General features: G+C 42.4%; 1 protein-coding gene across 1 annotated transcript; it reads right to left on the bottom strand.

The window, feature by feature from the left end:
• Positions 1–1,710: 1,710 nt before the first annotated feature.
• Positions 1,711–16,200, bottom strand: scfd1 (sec1 family domain containing 1). Its single transcript, XM_086094035.1, has 25 exons — positions 16,056–16,200; positions 15,163–15,233; positions 13,944–14,032; positions 13,751–13,841; positions 12,581–12,703; positions 11,776–11,863; positions 11,601–11,690; positions 11,465–11,520; positions 10,980–11,065; positions 10,806–10,905; positions 9,818–9,957; positions 9,660–9,750; positions 9,502–9,575; positions 8,751–8,832; positions 8,090–8,186; positions 7,940–8,010; positions 7,161–7,240; positions 5,168–5,230; positions 4,999–5,074; positions 4,400–4,453; positions 4,083–4,135; positions 3,971–4,004; positions 3,086–3,151; positions 2,918–2,986; positions 1,711–1,980 (listed from the first exon to the last, which is right to left on the bottom strand). The coding sequence occupies exons 1-25, from the start codon at positions 16,084–16,086 to the stop codon at positions 1,957–1,959; spliced, it is 1,899 nt and encodes a 632-aa protein (XP_085950161.1). The 5' UTR covers positions 16,087–16,200; the 3' UTR covers positions 1,711–1,956.
• Between the last annotated feature and the right edge of the window lie 199 nt (positions 16,201–16,399).

The raw sequence follows: 16,399 nt of genomic DNA on the forward strand, positions 1-16,399 counted from the left end.
ATACAAAAAAATCTTTCACCTTTGTTTTAATGGTCCTTGATTAAACGTTTTTCTTAAAAAACATGTTTACGGTATTAAAAAAAAAATCAGTTTCCCCCATTTTCTAAAAACAAAAAAACAAAAAAACACATTAGCTTGAAAATCAGAATGTATGCTATTATTTTAATTATTATTTTTACAATGTGGTTGGAAACAATAATTATTTTCCAGAAAATATTTTTACATGAAAAAGTTTGAGTTTTTCCTCATAACATTCTTTGTTTTTTAAATTGTTGTGAGCAACATTTTCCCCAATTGCAAAAAGACAACTAAATAGGTTCTTTTGTCATTTTTGGCTGCAGAGCCCAAAAAATTCATCCATTTCTTTGACTTGGCTTTCGACATTTTGGACAATGTTCGGACACTTTACAAAACACATTTTGACAGTTGCTAAAAGTTTGTGCTGGGACTTCACCATTTTTTTCAAGTTTTTAGTCCACTTTGACTTGAATCTCTTGATTTGCACAAAGAAGGCTCTAAACACGAATGATTGCTGTCTTTTACAAAATGTCATCAAAAATGAAATGAAACATGCTTGAAAAGATAAATTCAGTCTCAGCAAAGTTGGAGCACAATAACAATGTCAGAAATTGTGTTGTTAACAAGAGCCAATCAGCAACATAATTATTTTTTTAAATGTTTTAAAATGATTAATACTAATTATTTAATACTTTAATTTAATGTATTTATTTTAATTGTTCGTTAATTAATATATTTAATGTATTTTGAATTATTTAATGTAATACTAATTAAATTAATTTAATACAAATTATTCAATTAATTAATTAAATTTGATAAATTAAAAATGGTTCCTCCCTCATGCAGCTGCAAACAAGCCAGTCAAGAGTTGTGATGATTCCGCTCATTTGGACAGTGAAGATGACATTTGGCGCGATGACATCATCAAGACGAGACAGGATGTTGTTGCAGAGGGAGGAGAATTTCCTCCCGCTGCGCCTCCCACCGAGACCAAGAGCAAGAATGTCCGTCATGTGCTTCCAGGACGGGAAGTCGCTCGCAAATCCAAACTTGCGAATGAATGCGGAGCCTCATCAGCAACATGCTAATATGCTAGCCGGCTGCCCCCCCCCCGACCCTTGGCGCGGCGAGGTCAAGAGGTCACAATAACAACGTCGCTGACGCTGATCCCGGATTAACGCCACTTGTGCTTTCTCACAAGAGGGAAACTTTTTTGTTCACCTGAAAGGACTTTTTTCTTTTTCTTCTGAAATTTAGATTGCTAAAACAAACAAAAACGGAACTTTTAGCATATTATTGCCACACCGAAAAAAAAGTTCACTATCATGTAATGTGGTAATTTTCACGCATACCAAATGTGATTCGTCCCTCAACAAAATGATGTTATTCTAACATGATCATTTCCCCCCCACAAAAATCACATTTGAAAAATTTCATTTTGCATAAATTTATGATTTTGTAAACCTTGTTCATAGCAGGTATTTGGATTTCAAGGTATCAGTATTGAGACCGCTTTTATGATCGCAACGAGAAGGGAGACATTTTGTTTCCCTCCTTTTTTGCAGGAGACGTCATTTGAGCTCACACGCGCGCATCAACAGATCCATTCAATGGTTGCTTGCGTGCGTGCGTGCGTGCGTGCGTGCGTGCGTGCGTGCGTGCGTGAGTTCAACAAACAACGTTTGGACTGGATGTGGCTCAAAGTTTTTATTTGGAAACGTTAGTAAACAGCTTGGGGAAGGGGGGGGTCTGTGTTAGAGTGACATCTATCAATTAACACTCATCTCAAATCATTCCAAAGCATACAGAATAAAAAAAAGGGGGGAAAAAGTTGGTCAAGTTTATTTGTTATTATGTTGACAGAAAACATTCAGTCATCCATTCATCCATTCGTGCTCGCTCTTTCATGAGTTGAAATTTTCTTCAGGGTCTGCTGCCTCACTTTTGGCCCAACTGGGAGAGCTGCAAATACGCACGCACGCACGCACACACACACACGTCAAATTACATTTCAGGTCAAAAGTCAAAAAGGCTCGACTATTCACATGAGTTTAAAACTTTCAACTTGAGAATTTTCTTTTTAATAAAACGGATGACTTTTTTTCTTTAAAAAAAGCAACAAATCTTTATATTTATAAAAAAATGTAATGTCAAAAGGTGGCTTTTTTAAAAAGACCTTCAAAAAGATAAAAAACAAAAAATATCTTGGAAACAATTTTTTCAAAATAAAAATGAACTTTTTCCTTAAAAAAATCATTTTCTCAAAGATATACAGTGCAGGCCAAACGTTTGGCCACACCTTCTCATTCAATGCATTTGCTTTATTTTCATATTGTCGATTTTCACTGAAGGCATCAAAACGATGACGACAACGAACAAACACGTTTGGAGTGATGGACTTGAAAAGAATCAAATCAATATATCAATAAATAGGCACCTTTTTCTCAGATGACTTTTTATGCACATTCTTGGCATTCTCTCGATGAGCTTCAACAGGTATAGTCACCTGAAAGGGTTTTCCAAAAGTCTTGAAGGAGTTCCCACAGGTAAGAATGCAAAAAGAGCAAAGGATGGCTATTTGGAAGAATCGATCATCTAAAACATCTTTTCAGTTAGTTCACCTTTTGTTTTTGTCAAATACGTAACTCCGCATCAGTCCATACATCGTTTTGATGCCTTCAGTGAGAATCTCCAAAGTCGTGAAAATAAAGCAAATGCATTGAATAAGAACGTGTGGCCAAACTTAAGGCCTATATAGATTTGTTTCCCTTATTTTTCCCTAAAACAAAACAAAGTAGAATTTCTTTTGTCTTGGAATTTTTTCTTCCACTTTCTTTTTTGGATTTTGCCGTACGTTTTTTTACTTGTGGCGCCGATTTGGGCCGCCGCCTCCGCTCACCTGTTTGATGAATTGCGACGCGTTGAAGAGTTCACTGCAGCCGTAAATCATCTTCTTGCCTGCTTTCGACTGACACACACGAAGCAGCAATAGAATGAGTGGATGACGCGTGCGCGTGCGCGTGCGCGTGCGCGTGCGCGTGCGTGTTTGCCGACGTTGCTCACATACTTTGGTGTAGTCCACCAAGTTCTGGTACTCGATGTAGTTTCCTCCGCCCACCACAAAGACGATGGCCTCGACGACAACAAACAACGACAACACGTTGACTTCATTGAGTCCAGAAAAATGAGACATCCGTCCATTCATCCGTCCAAGTCAAAGACACTTAAGCAATTTTTTTTTCATTTTGAGAAGCCCCCCCCCCCCTAAAAACTAGATATTTGCTCAGAATTAACCCAATTTTGACCATTTCACTTTTTCATACTTATTTGGGTATATTTACTTGACAAATTCTATGTCGTTTTTTTATGTACAGAACAAATTTTCCTCAATGTAATAACTGTTTACGCCCCGCCCAAACAATATTTGTTTCATTTTGGGAGATTTTTTTTTTTTTACAAAAATTGTCAATTACAATTTTTGGTACTTTTTCACAGACTTAAATTTTTTTTTTTACAAATATTATTATTACTCTTTTCATTTCTAGAACATTAATTCCCTTACTTTTTCTTTTTTACCCTTTTCACAAAAAAACAAAAAACAAAATTTACATTTTTGCTCTTAAATCGCCAATTTTTGATCATTTTAAAAAAGTGTTATTTGTGAATTTACTTTAAACTGTGTATTTATGTTTTATTTTAATTTTAATTTTTTTAAATAACTTATCTTTAACCTTAAAATACGTTTTACTTTGTTTTTTTTGGCAAACAATTTATCTTAATTTTTTCTTAAAGATTTTTTTAAATAAAACGATGAATGCTTAAATTACGGTACAATTTTTTTCACCAATTCTTAGATTTTTTTCCACATTTTTGTAAATTTACTCTGAAAAATGATACGACAACAATGGCAACAAAGTTGCTATTTAGTAAGTGGATGAATTCATCAACTCACCTCCTGAAAAGGGTTCTTGTTCCTGGGAATGGAACTGAGGAGGAGACATGACATCATTGTGACATCACACGATGACATCACACTCCAGACAGGAAGCGCGCGCGTGTGTTACCTTTCGCTGCCGCGCAGCATCTTAGGGTCAAAGTAGCGATAGTCGTCCGTCTCCTGGAACGGGACAAAAAAGAAACAAATAAAGATCACAAGACTAAAATGATTATCAGCCAGGAGGCGGAGCCTCCTCACGATGCTACGCTAGCATAGATTAGCATGAGCACAGGAAGCCAAGCAGAAAAAAATGAAACACACACAGTAAAGGAAATGGATTCATTCTTTCATCCTCGGTCCAAATTCTTGGGCTCGTGTTTTCCTTTTGCGTGAGCGTGCGTGCGTGCGAGCGAGCGTGCGTGCGAGCGTGTGCGTTCCACTCACAGCGTGAGACTTCATCTCCATCAGGTTGTCGAGGATTCGAGTGACTGGAAGGTTCTGGAAAAAACAAACAACTTTAACAACAACTTTCTTCCTTAAAAACAAAAACAAAAACTTGCTAACAACTTAGATGAAATAATAGAAAATAAAACTTTTTCCTGGGAAGAAAATGAAAGAATTTTAAGTGAATAAAAATTTGATAACTTTTCTTTCTCCCAAAATGGGTTAAATTTTATTTTTTGGTGCAAAAACATTTCTTAGTTTCTCAAAATAGGCTCAAAGGAGTAACTAGTACTTGCGCAATTGTGATACTACGACTTCTAACGCATGTGATTTATATAACGCTTTTCTAGACACTCAAAACGCTTTACAATGGAACGGATATATTATTGGTGCACTGCCAGTGCGCGCCTACGGCCCCTCCCACCGCCACCGCCAAACACTCGCACCTTCCATACACCAGCGTGAGTCGCACGAGTACGGTAGCATTGAGCTCACACTGGCGGTGGAAGTCCGAGTATTACGACGACGAGCGCTCGCCGAAGAACGAGTGTGCGCGCAAACGACTTGAGCAGGCGCGCTTGGCGCCGTGCTGGACTCACGTGCTGCTTGAGCACCAAGTTCTTCACTCCCTCCATCACCAGCTGAGAGCCGCTATTCATCACTCGCGAAAACAGACTGGAGAGAGAAAAGACAGCGGGCGGACAAGGTCAGGCCGGCAATCGGGTTCAGGCAGCTTCATTTTTCTTCCTTTGAACGAGGACAACGCACCCCATGGGCTTCACTCCGCTGTTGCCGTAGTTGGCGGGAGTGGTGGCCATCTTGGTAAAGGCCCTGCGCACAGGGGCAAATATCAAAGCAGGTGATTGGTTTGTCATTTTCCACGCTATCTCACGAAATGTGTTACAGTCGACCATCCATCCATCCGTCCAATATCCGTCCGTCCGTCCCAGCAGACTCTCACAATATGTCAGACCAACATCTTCCCCCACCAGTAAACGTTTTCAAATGGGAGGAAGAGCTAGCTAGCTTCAGTTAGCATTAGGACTCTAATGATTATGTGAAAGAATTTAATGATTATTTTTTGGATTCTTCTAAGAGTTGGATTATTTTTTTTAAATGCAGGTTTTTACTGAAAAGCGCGACATTACTTTACACATACAAACTGATTATGATTCCGCTCCTGGTTTTGTCCACATTTGTCAAAAAAATTAAAATAAAATAAAACAATCGAAGCAGATGTTTGGACAACTTTAACTTAATCAAGATCCCCAAAGGCTTAATTGAAGATCAAAATAGTCGTTGATGAATTAGAATATTGATTAATAGCTTCTCAAGCTAACGAGATGAGCACTAGCATTAGCGCTTCGTGTTAGCATGTCGCCGTGCCGTCAATAAGCACAAGCAACCACAGGTTTTGTTGTTCCGATTTGTTGGCGGGAGGTTTTCTGAGGACGTGCGAGGTCGTCGGCTTTAAATCTCCTCCCACTAACTCGTCTTTTTCAGATCCTCTTCAACATCTTTATGTCGCCAGCGCGACTCTGGGGAAACCATAAGCTCATTTCCATGCGGCCGGATGGCCGCGCGCGCGCAAAGTGGGAAGGATTGCTCTCACGCACGCACACAAACTCACTCCGATGTCTCTCGTACGTCAGGGTTCCTCCTTCCCATTGGAGATTTCAAAATACTTTTGTAGAGACTTCTTGGTTAAAAAAATAATAATAATCGAATCATTTGTGACATCTGAGCCAACTGATTTGCAGAAGACGACAACAATTTAAAACGTAGCTCATGCAAATGCCGACAAATGGAGTGCAACATGTTTGCTGGGGTTCGAATGGCCAATTTGATGGTTTCTGGAGATTCTTCCTCTTCCTCTTCTTCTTCCTCCTCTTCATTTCCCCGCAATATTCCTCAGCAGCATCCAAATCATCGAAAGTGTCAGAATCGGCAAATCCAATCACTTGAAATTTTTCGCAGTATTCGCCGTTTCAGAAATTCTGACGGCCATGTTGTGGTGCTTATTATGTGGGCCGTAAAAAAATCAGTAAAAATCCAGTAAAACAGCCCGGAGCGAAGGGGGTTGCTTCACTGAAAATAGCTGCAAGTGAATGAGTAAAAAAAAAAAAAAAAGGAAAGAGAAGATATTCATCATTTTTGTTTTTCAGAAAATGCAGCTGTTTTAAGAGTTGTGGAAAGATTTTTCCATAAAATAGTTTCCATTTCACGTACTTTTCCAGACCTATGAAATCAAATTCCATACTTGTGTAGGAGCCCTGACACACGCACACGCACACGCACACAGGAAGATGACAAGATATGATTGCGATCCAAAACTTTCCACCGGCTCCAGATTTGAAAATTCTGCTGCCGGGCCAGCAATTGTGGACTGCTTCGACTTCTGAATACTTTGAAGAAATGCAAATTGAATCCGAACCCAGGAGGCCTCAGAGGTCCGAAGACTCGAGTCAATTGAAAGCCAGCACTCAAAGTAAACACGGTGAAGGGGCACTTAGTTGTTATGCTGCACGCAAATTAAATAAGCTGCCAACAGAAATGACGTCTGCCCCGAGCGTAAATGATTTCAATTGCAGGCAGCCCATAGAAGACCTTGAAAGAAGGCCGATACCAATAACTGGTATCGCTATTCGCCCATCCCTCCAAACTGCATTCAAAAACAAACCGTCAAAAACAAATAAAAAAGAACTATGACGACGATTCCCAAACGATTGCAACCCAGACACACGCACACGCACGCACTCACTTCCACTGTTTGATGTAGGTGAGGGGCGACAGGTCGCAGCCAGCGTCCCGCAAAGCCGTTTGATACTGCTCCAGGTCCGACTGCGGGCACAGAACAAAGACACAAAGTTCTGCTGGCTCATTTGCATACTTGGACCGGCAACAAAGTCCGCCGAGCAAAATAAAAAAAAAAAGGAAGAAGAAAAAGTAGGAGCGGGTACAGAACATTCCGCTGCTCTTAGGGAAGCTTTGGACTGGACGCGGACGTCCCGCAAGACGGCGGGGACCAGATTTACGAGCTCGGCGCTCTCATGGCTGGCCGACGTCCTCCGACGGGCCTGCCGGCGCCATCAGCGCGCGCACGCACATGCGCGCGTTCGCTCAGACGTACGCAGTCGCAGACAGACAAACAAATGGACGAGCAAAACTGCCGAGATTAGAAATGAATAAATTAATGACGAAAAAATAAAAACAAATATAAAAAATAGAGTTAAAAAATGTAATACAAATGTATTCATTCTGTATATCTAAAAACATTGCTTTGCCGCCATGAAGGAATTAAAGTGAATTCAACTGAGAAGTCAAAGGTTGTGCTTGGCGTCAACACAGAGTGAGTTGAGGAAGTTCATTCAGACAAAAGTAGTGTTTTGCTGCCATCTTGTGACACCTCTTGGCAGTTGTGGTGGATTTTGTATCAAATGATTGGTTTATTATCGTAAAATGAACTCATGAATGAATGAACTCCAAAGAAATGTCATCGTTTGGCAGATTGTCGTGCATGCGAGCGGTCGCTGGCGTTACCTCGGAAGGAGGCTGCTGAGCTGTGATGTAGAAGATGAGGAAGAGTCGCATCTTGTCCTCCGGAGTCCCCGCTGACGAGCAAAACACGCAAAAGCCGTCACAAGTCAGGTCCCGCGGGACGTGTGCACGCGTGTGCGTGTTGGTGCGTACCGTCCGGGTCGCTGATGATGTCCAGGATGGATTTGTCCAAAGTCGACTTGCTCATCAGTTTTTCTTCATACTCAAAATAAACGTCCAGTTTTCGGCTCTGCGAAGACACGACACGCTAACTGCGACGGGACACGTGTTACGCAACATGTTGGCTTTCACGTTCACCGACGCGTTACAGGACACGCTACGTTGCGTCATCGCGTCACTTTACACGTAACGATCACGTCACACATTCATATTACGTTGTATCATGAACACGAACGTGTAACACGACACGTGAGACGTCAAACCACGTCACGCTACATGTTACATTTTGCTGCACGTCGCGCAACAGCCTGAAGCAAACATTAAACACATGACATGTAAGTAATGTTACATGACATCTGTGTATGGTCATGTAACATCTAACACGTGTTACACCATTTGTTACGTGGCGTGTTACGGCACGTTGCGCAACAGACGGCACTTGTTGCATATTGCATGTTACAAGACGTGTTACATGATCTGGGACCGTGTAACATGACATGAAACTGCTCAGGGCGGGGTTCTGTATGAACTTCATATGTAACACGCAGCACACCACTTATGTAACACGTGTTCTGTTACACAACAAAAGACAGAGGTTACAGGTCACACGCGTGTTACATGTTTGAGTTTGTACCTTGATGTGGTCCAGCACAGCCGTGGCCACGTTGGTGTGCAGGTCAATCAGACGTTTCTTCTCCAGCAGCTCAGGCAAAGAACTACACAACAACCGCGCACACACACACAAATCACTTTAAGAGGCGGGGCCTGTTGGGGTGGCATGTGACTTTGTCAAGTGTGCATGAGCTGTAGCTGACAGCAGCTCCTGCATGAGCGTGCGTGTGTTGCTCTTATTGTTCTAATAGCATTTCAACACAAGGCTGAAAAGCTCATTATGTCTGGGGCTCGCCTTTCCTACATGTCAAGGCATTATAGTCACTAACCCTAAAATCACAAACAACCCGCTGACAGGCACAATGCCATAGACGACTAGACTCATAGCTATGGCGCCCGCCACGCCATCTTTATTTGAGACAAGCTGTCACTCGGTTGAATTTTTTCTTCTCAAGGTTCGAGCAATAAAGAGGAGTTGGTAAGAGAAGATGGCGACCGCTGTAGATAAGAACCAACCATCATTCAATAATCATAACAATGACAGTAATAAGAACTTGGTGTGACTAAAGTCTGCTAGCTTCACGCTAACATATAACAGAAAAGGCCAAAGACAGGTTGTGAAAACTAGCATCAATGTTGCGCCAGGTGTTATACTGCCGCCCGGTGGCCGAGGTGAGGCGAAGGAGCAGCACAAGGGCCGTTGAACTCAAGCACAAAAACGTGTTAGCTCCTGCTTTTTGGTGCCGACGGCATCGGGTCGGGACGCAAGTTACCTGACGGCCGAGGTGAGCTTGGCGGTGTTGTCGGACAGCATGCTGATGGCGCCCTCGTCCTCGCCCTCCAGGCCCTGCCCGCAAAAGGTCACAGAGAGGTCAGCGGCGGCGGGAACCTTCCCGACGGCGACCTTCCCGCCGGCCTTTGCTTTGCTCACCATGATGCTCTTCAGACGTTTGACCTCGTCCTCTTGCGTCCGGTACGCGTCCAGCGCCTCCTGGACCGACTCGGCCACCTCCGGGAAGGGACTGCCGCGCGGACACACGCTCAGAAACCCGGAGAGCGCCAGGACGCCGGCGCTCTACGCCCACTCACCTGCCCTTGTGTCTTTGCCAGAACTTGTCGGCGGCCGTCAGGTCGTACGTCCGCCGGCTCTTCTTTTTGGGTCTGGCGCCGGTGGGGGACGCCTCGGACCCCGCGCCCTCCTCCAGCAACACCCTGTTGAGGTGAAAGTCCTGGCGGGCCCAACGTTAAAAAATGCGGTTATAACATTTTCTCATAATCAAACAATTATTTAATCAAAAAAAAAACTTTTAAAAATATATTTTTAATTAAGAATCTTCCATACACATGTGATTTTGATTGAACGCGATGTTACAATAATTTTAATGAGACAAGCAAATACAGATTTGTTTTATTTTAATCAAATAAGGAAATACTAATTGTTTTAATTAAAATTAATCAATCATAATTATCTCACCAAATATTTAATAATGTTAAATAGTCAATTTCTGTATTATCTTAATAAAAGATTAAAAAAATAGAAAAACTATTTGTTTATTCTAATAAGAAAATAATTTTACTTATTTTCGTATTATTCATAATTAAACTCTATGGAACTAATTCCTACATAAAATTGAAATGTAATCCCCCCCCTGTATTTTATTAAAAACAAACTGACCACAGATTTAATGAGATTTTCATAAATTAATAGAGATTGTTTATTTGAATAATGAGAATCAAAATCTACAATAAATTAACTAATGATTTTTAAATGCACATTTCACTCATATTTTTATTATTTACCATACAGTAATTAACCAATTATCAAATGAATATAAAATGTATTAAAATGAGAATAATGCAACAATTCAGTCTCATTTTTCTTGTTTATAATCAATTGTAATTATAATTACATGACCATTTGATAACTAACAAAATGTTAAAGGCAAATTTAAAATACTTTACTTAATCAATATTTCTGTTAATATTGATCAGGATACAATTATTGACATTTTAATGAAGCAATTTCAGTTTAAAAAAAATGTAACAACGAATTCCAGCCAGTTGATTGACAGCTCACCATGACGTCGTGGATGAGAGCCTGATAGGTCCAAGTGTGGTGAAGGGGCGTGGCCATGTCCATGTTGCGGTCAGCCAGGACGAACAGAGGCCTCTGGAAGCTGCATGCGGCGGGACAACCGGCACAAGGCGTCACGGAGCCGCTCGTCATCACCGTTTCCTGATGCGCGCTTACCTGAACTGCCCGGCGGCCATGTTGTCTCCCGTGAACAGGCTGTTCCTGGCGTCACGGAGGTTTTCACGCAGCTTCTTGTCCAGCTTCTGCAAGACATGACGGCCACGCATGTTACTGGAACGGCACTTTATGGGGGGGTTATACATAAAAAGGAAAAGTAGCAAGAACGATGAACACAAACAAAAAAGTTTTTTTTATCTCAAACTATTCGAACCTTGTTTCCGACAAGGCAGCATCATTGCTTAGCATTTCTGCTCGTGCTCCGAAGCGGTTTAGAAACATTCGATTGATTGGGACAACACGGTGGAACGAACGAAGGTGAACCTGCAGCTCACCGCGTTTCCATATAAGGAAACATTGTTGCGATTGTCCGCAAGCTCACATGAATGGTCGCAGGTGACATTGGAGGTTGGAGCGCGGGCTGGATTTTGCCAGCGTACCTGAAGAAAAGGCCTGAAGTGCGTGCGTGACGCCAGTCAACTCACCACGGCAACCATCTCGGCCGCGTTGCCACGGGGACATCGGATGATGGGCACGGCGCCTACGCGAGCGCATACAGCGTTAATCCGAAATATCTGAACAAATACTCGTTAGCGACGAGCAAGCGGGGAAGGGACGCACCAAGCGTGACGAAGAAGCAGAAGAGACTGTCCACGATGGTGTCCATGATGGCCTCCATGTCCGTGTCCTGCACGTCTCCCCTGTTGATAGCTGCGGGGTGACACGACAAAATGGCGGCCACTTTTAGCGGCCAGCCGCGCGGCGGTCATGCGACGACGCGGCGACAAAGAGTCACCGTGGTAGGAGATGAGCTCTTTGTTTTGATGGCACAGGATGAACATGTCGTCCTCCAGCGTGATGAAGTTCAGGTACTGGTCGTACACCTGAAACACGCACACACACAAAAGAACAGGTTACAACACCGACTTCCTTTTCTTTTTCACACCGACGAACGCGATGATGTCATCAATAAGCCTTATCGTGGTTGGTCGACCGTTACCAGGCAGAATGTCGACCCTTTACTTCGACTGGCTCAGGGGCCGCACGGAGGAAAATATTTTTGCAAGTGGGCCGGATCGTAGTCCAGAACTTGAAAACAATTGTCATGATATTGTTCCAAAATAATCACGACTGCAAACGGAACACGGCAACACTTTGCATGGATGACATGTTCGATCGGCCTGCTTTGCATATTTATGCTTTCCAGAATGCATTGTGCGGCGCACTTATAACACGTTAAGCCTTGTCATACGTCTTTATTCTTGCCAGTAATTGAATTTAAAATGTTTATGTCGATCTGTGATGTTTTTTTCTTTTTTTCCTTTCAACAACCCGTGACTTTCGGTTGCGTTTAGAATAATGACATTCAGGGCAATTCCATGCACAAGTGGCATCGCTCATTTGAGGATGACTTGGGAAATGACAAACGTTTATGTTTTGATCCCGCGGGCCGTGTTTGACACCCCTGGTTTAAGGGTAAAGGTCAAAGTAAGATCAGTGGTAAAAGCGACACTTTTTGTTTTTCACCCGCCAGCGGACGCTGAACTTTCTGTGAGTGATAGATCTGAAGCTGAAGCCAAGGAAACGGTAACCACGGCAACCTTGGTGACTTGGCTGACGGCATTAGCGGCCAAAGCGGCGCCGGCGACGTCCTCCAGTTTGCTTCGACTGATGGCCGAGATGAAGTTCAGGTAGTAAGATTCGTACAGTTGGTTCCTGAGGTCCTGCACGCACAGCAAGGTTATTTTAGTCCACGGGAAAACAAAAACTCATTTTCAAAAGACGGTTTCGTTAACGGAATCAAAACAGAAATAAACGCAAATGAACAAAGTACATTTTGGGCTTACAAAACGAATTATAATTATAGCAAAAATGTCCTTCGTTTTAGTCTTTGGTCATTCATTTAATACATGAGCCTTTGGGGATGATTCGAAATGCGATTTTTAAGAATATTTACATGAACCGGAATGAAGACGTTTGAAAGTGAGTCACATAGAAGTGATGTCATCGAGCAGCAGCCAATAGAAAAAAAGGAAAATCTCACCTCAACTATTGGCCACAACATTTGTTTGTTTGCATTTGTTGAGCTTGTTGTTTGTCTGGTTTCTGTTCCTAGTCTCATCAAATAAGCTTTAAGAAGCTTCGAGGGGCGAGCGAGTGTCTCTCTCACATGCAAATTTCTTGACGTGTGAACGCGTTACGGCCGACTTCCGTTCCTACGCTGGCGCTGTAACACGAATTTCGACGCAAGTCGGATTTCCCAGTTAAAGTCGATAATGACATCAAAATACTTCGTACAGTAATTTAAAAAAAAAATCGCCACCCGGAAGACGCACACACATTGATTGCTGACGGACGGCAGAGCGGAGCGAATTCAAGCATCAACACGGAAATGTGACGCGGCCCTTTTGGCTCCAAGGGTTCGACTCGCCTGCGTTTTCATTGAACTCAGTCCAAATGCAGCACGGGGTAAGAAATGTGTTACTTTTTTCATTTGACCATGGTGTTTATTAAATATTGCGCACAAGTAATGCACATAAAAAAACTAATACTGAAAGTAACTAAAACCAAGTAAAAAAAATAAATAAAAACTAAAATAAAAACTAACAGAAGCACCCCGAAAACTAATTAAAACGAACTAAAATGACAATTCCATATCTATAATAATCCTGACGCACGCACGCACACACAGATGACACAATTCATGAAAAGGATGGCAAAAATGGCGACATTCAAGTGGAGCTCTTCGGTGACTGGTCAACAGCGAGCACCTGACACATCCTGTCGATGTTTTCCTCCGAGGGCATGACGAAGTAGATGGCCGGCACGTCGGGAATTGGATCTCGGTCGGAGTGGAGCAACCTGAAGGCACAAACGTGACGACGGGTCATCTACGTATGCTCTGGTGTGTGCGTGCGTGCGTGCGTGCGTGCGTGCGTGCGTGCGTGCGTGCGCGCGTCTCACAGGTGCAACGTGATGCCCATGTCTCTCAGCTCTTTGACGGACAGCAGAGGCGAGATGATGTCCTGACCAAAGCGGTCGTAGATCAACACCTGCCAAACAAAAACGTCATCGTGACTCGCGATGCTTCATTTGCGTACGTCTTTTGGAACTTTCCCGTCAACTACAACCCGCAAAACTGACTTCACTGAAATATTGAATCAAATATTTTCAAAAAAGTAAGTCATGGAAATAATGTGGATGCACAACTTCTTATAAATGTGGGTGTGGCTGTGCTCAGAATTAACCAATCCCATTCAAACTCATGTTAGATGCGAGTTAGGACTAGGGATGCGGCAATTAACCGGTTTTACGATTAACCGTGCTTTTTAAACGTCAGGAAAAAATAACCGCAGCCGTTCACCGGTTATTTCCGTTCACGTGCAGCGCAAAACGAGCCCTGCGGCATCGTTCATAGCTCTTCTGTTTCCACATGGCCCATTTAGCGGCCGCACGACAACGCGGCTTTGAACGCCCTCCGGCTGTGGGTAGGGTTCTCAGGTCCGCAACAGGGCGGGGGCGGGTCGCCCGCTGGAGAGGTCATAGGCCCAGACTTTTGAAGCCGCGGGGCCGCCATCTTGGGACTCCCAAAAAACGTATCTCGGCATAATGGCTGCAAAACGCCTAAATGCGTACTGCACACATCGCCAGTTTAAAGGCCGTGGGCGAACATTTCATCTGTAAGTATGGTTGAAATGGAAAGGAAACCAAAGATGGAAGAAAAAGAGGGGACGTACCGTCCACTAGTTACACATAGTGCCCTGCAGGCCCTATTTTAAGAATCTGTCTAATCTGCTGTATTTGTTTTAAAAGGCAGCAACTTTTTAAAAAAATATTTTCAGTTATTTATTGTTGTTAAAAACAAAAATTTTCAAAGAACGCTGATCAGGAGATTTTGTTATGCTTCGATGACTCCAAAATTGAACACTGTTGACTTGCGAGTTTATATGCGAGTGGTTAATTCTGAACGCAGACATATGCCAATATATAAGAGGGTGTGCACACTTATGCAGCCACATTATTTCAGTTTGTTTTTAATGGCCCTTCTCAAGGTAATTTGGTTTATTTCAATTGTGTTGTACAGGTTGTAAACATTTTGAAGGGACTTATCTTGGTCTTTTTTTAAGCGCACAAAAACCAGGAAGTAGCTTGCGAAGGAGCAAATGCTACTTCGTCCGTTTACCTTCCATACTGGCTCAGATGTGGCGTTCTTCACAGGAGGAGTGTTGAAGTTCAACATGCGCCTCAGAGCCACTGGACGACAACAACAAAAACACAAATGCCACAACATTTGTGCAGTGTTCAGTTGAGCTAAAACATCTCTTTAAAAAAATAAATCACCAGTCAGTATTTTCTATGAATTTTTATACATAAAAATGAGCATTTCCCTCAATACGTTTAGCTTCTTAGATCAATAGCTTCCAGTTTGTGACATTTTGACCCCAAAGCGTGCAGGATGTTTGGGTTGACACATCTCTTTTTCTATTAATCCATGCGATGAAATAAAGGAATTTGTGTTTGATTATACTGAAGAGAAAAGTGGCATTTTACGGCGTACTCCAGACTTATTTATATTTGAAAAACTAATTTTAAACGGTTCTATTTTTTGTATTATTTAGATTTGGGCTGGGACAAACACATTTACGCATATACTGCAAGTTTTAATATTTGGTATGTGGCTTAATGACAACTTAATAGCTGTGACGTCAAACGATCTCTGGAAGGAGCCATGTTCCATCAATCAAGTGAAACGTTGGCGTTGAAGAGGCGACATGTCCGTTTGGGACTGTCACGTGCAGCTTTCTAATCGCCCAACGTGCACGATCAACTTTTGGGACTCGTACGATTAACTCGCCGGCAAATTTCGCTTTTGCGGTCTTGCCGATGTCAAATATTTGGAGACCAAACGCCAAACAAGAGCATCAGCTAACCAGAAGCTAATTCGACATCAAACATCGAACGCTCGCTGAAATTTCTCTTCCGTCCCAATTGGCAGTTTGAACGAGACGAGAAGTGCGACGGCAGCGGATAAATAATGAAAATTGATCGATTTAAACAGAATTGGAGGGGACATACCTGTCTGCTTGTCGCGTACCGACGCCGCCATCTTGGATGTTGTGGACTTTCGATGACGTGTCAGCACAAAGAAGCAAAAACGTAAAGAGGCGCCACTCTGACGCCATTTGCCGAAACCATCGCGTCGGACTACAAGACCGAGCCATCACTCCGCTGCCTTTTGAGCGAACGACGTTTGGTACGTGATTTGAAAATGACCTTACTACGAAGTACCCTTAAATGCCATAGAAAACAGAAATAAAAAGAAAAAGCTTATTCTGAGAAAACATTTTATGCTACAATAACAGAGAAGAGAATGTCAAAAAGTCATTTTTTTGTGTTTTTTTTTACAATGTATTTTAATC

The sequence above is a fragment of the Leptonotus elevatus genome, chromosome 14, assembly GCF_054856555.1.
Source record: "Leptonotus elevatus isolate MCC_2025b chromosome 14, RoL_Lele_1.0, whole genome shotgun sequence".
NCBI lineage: Eukaryota > Metazoa > Chordata > Actinopteri > Syngnathiformes > Syngnathidae > Leptonotus > Leptonotus elevatus.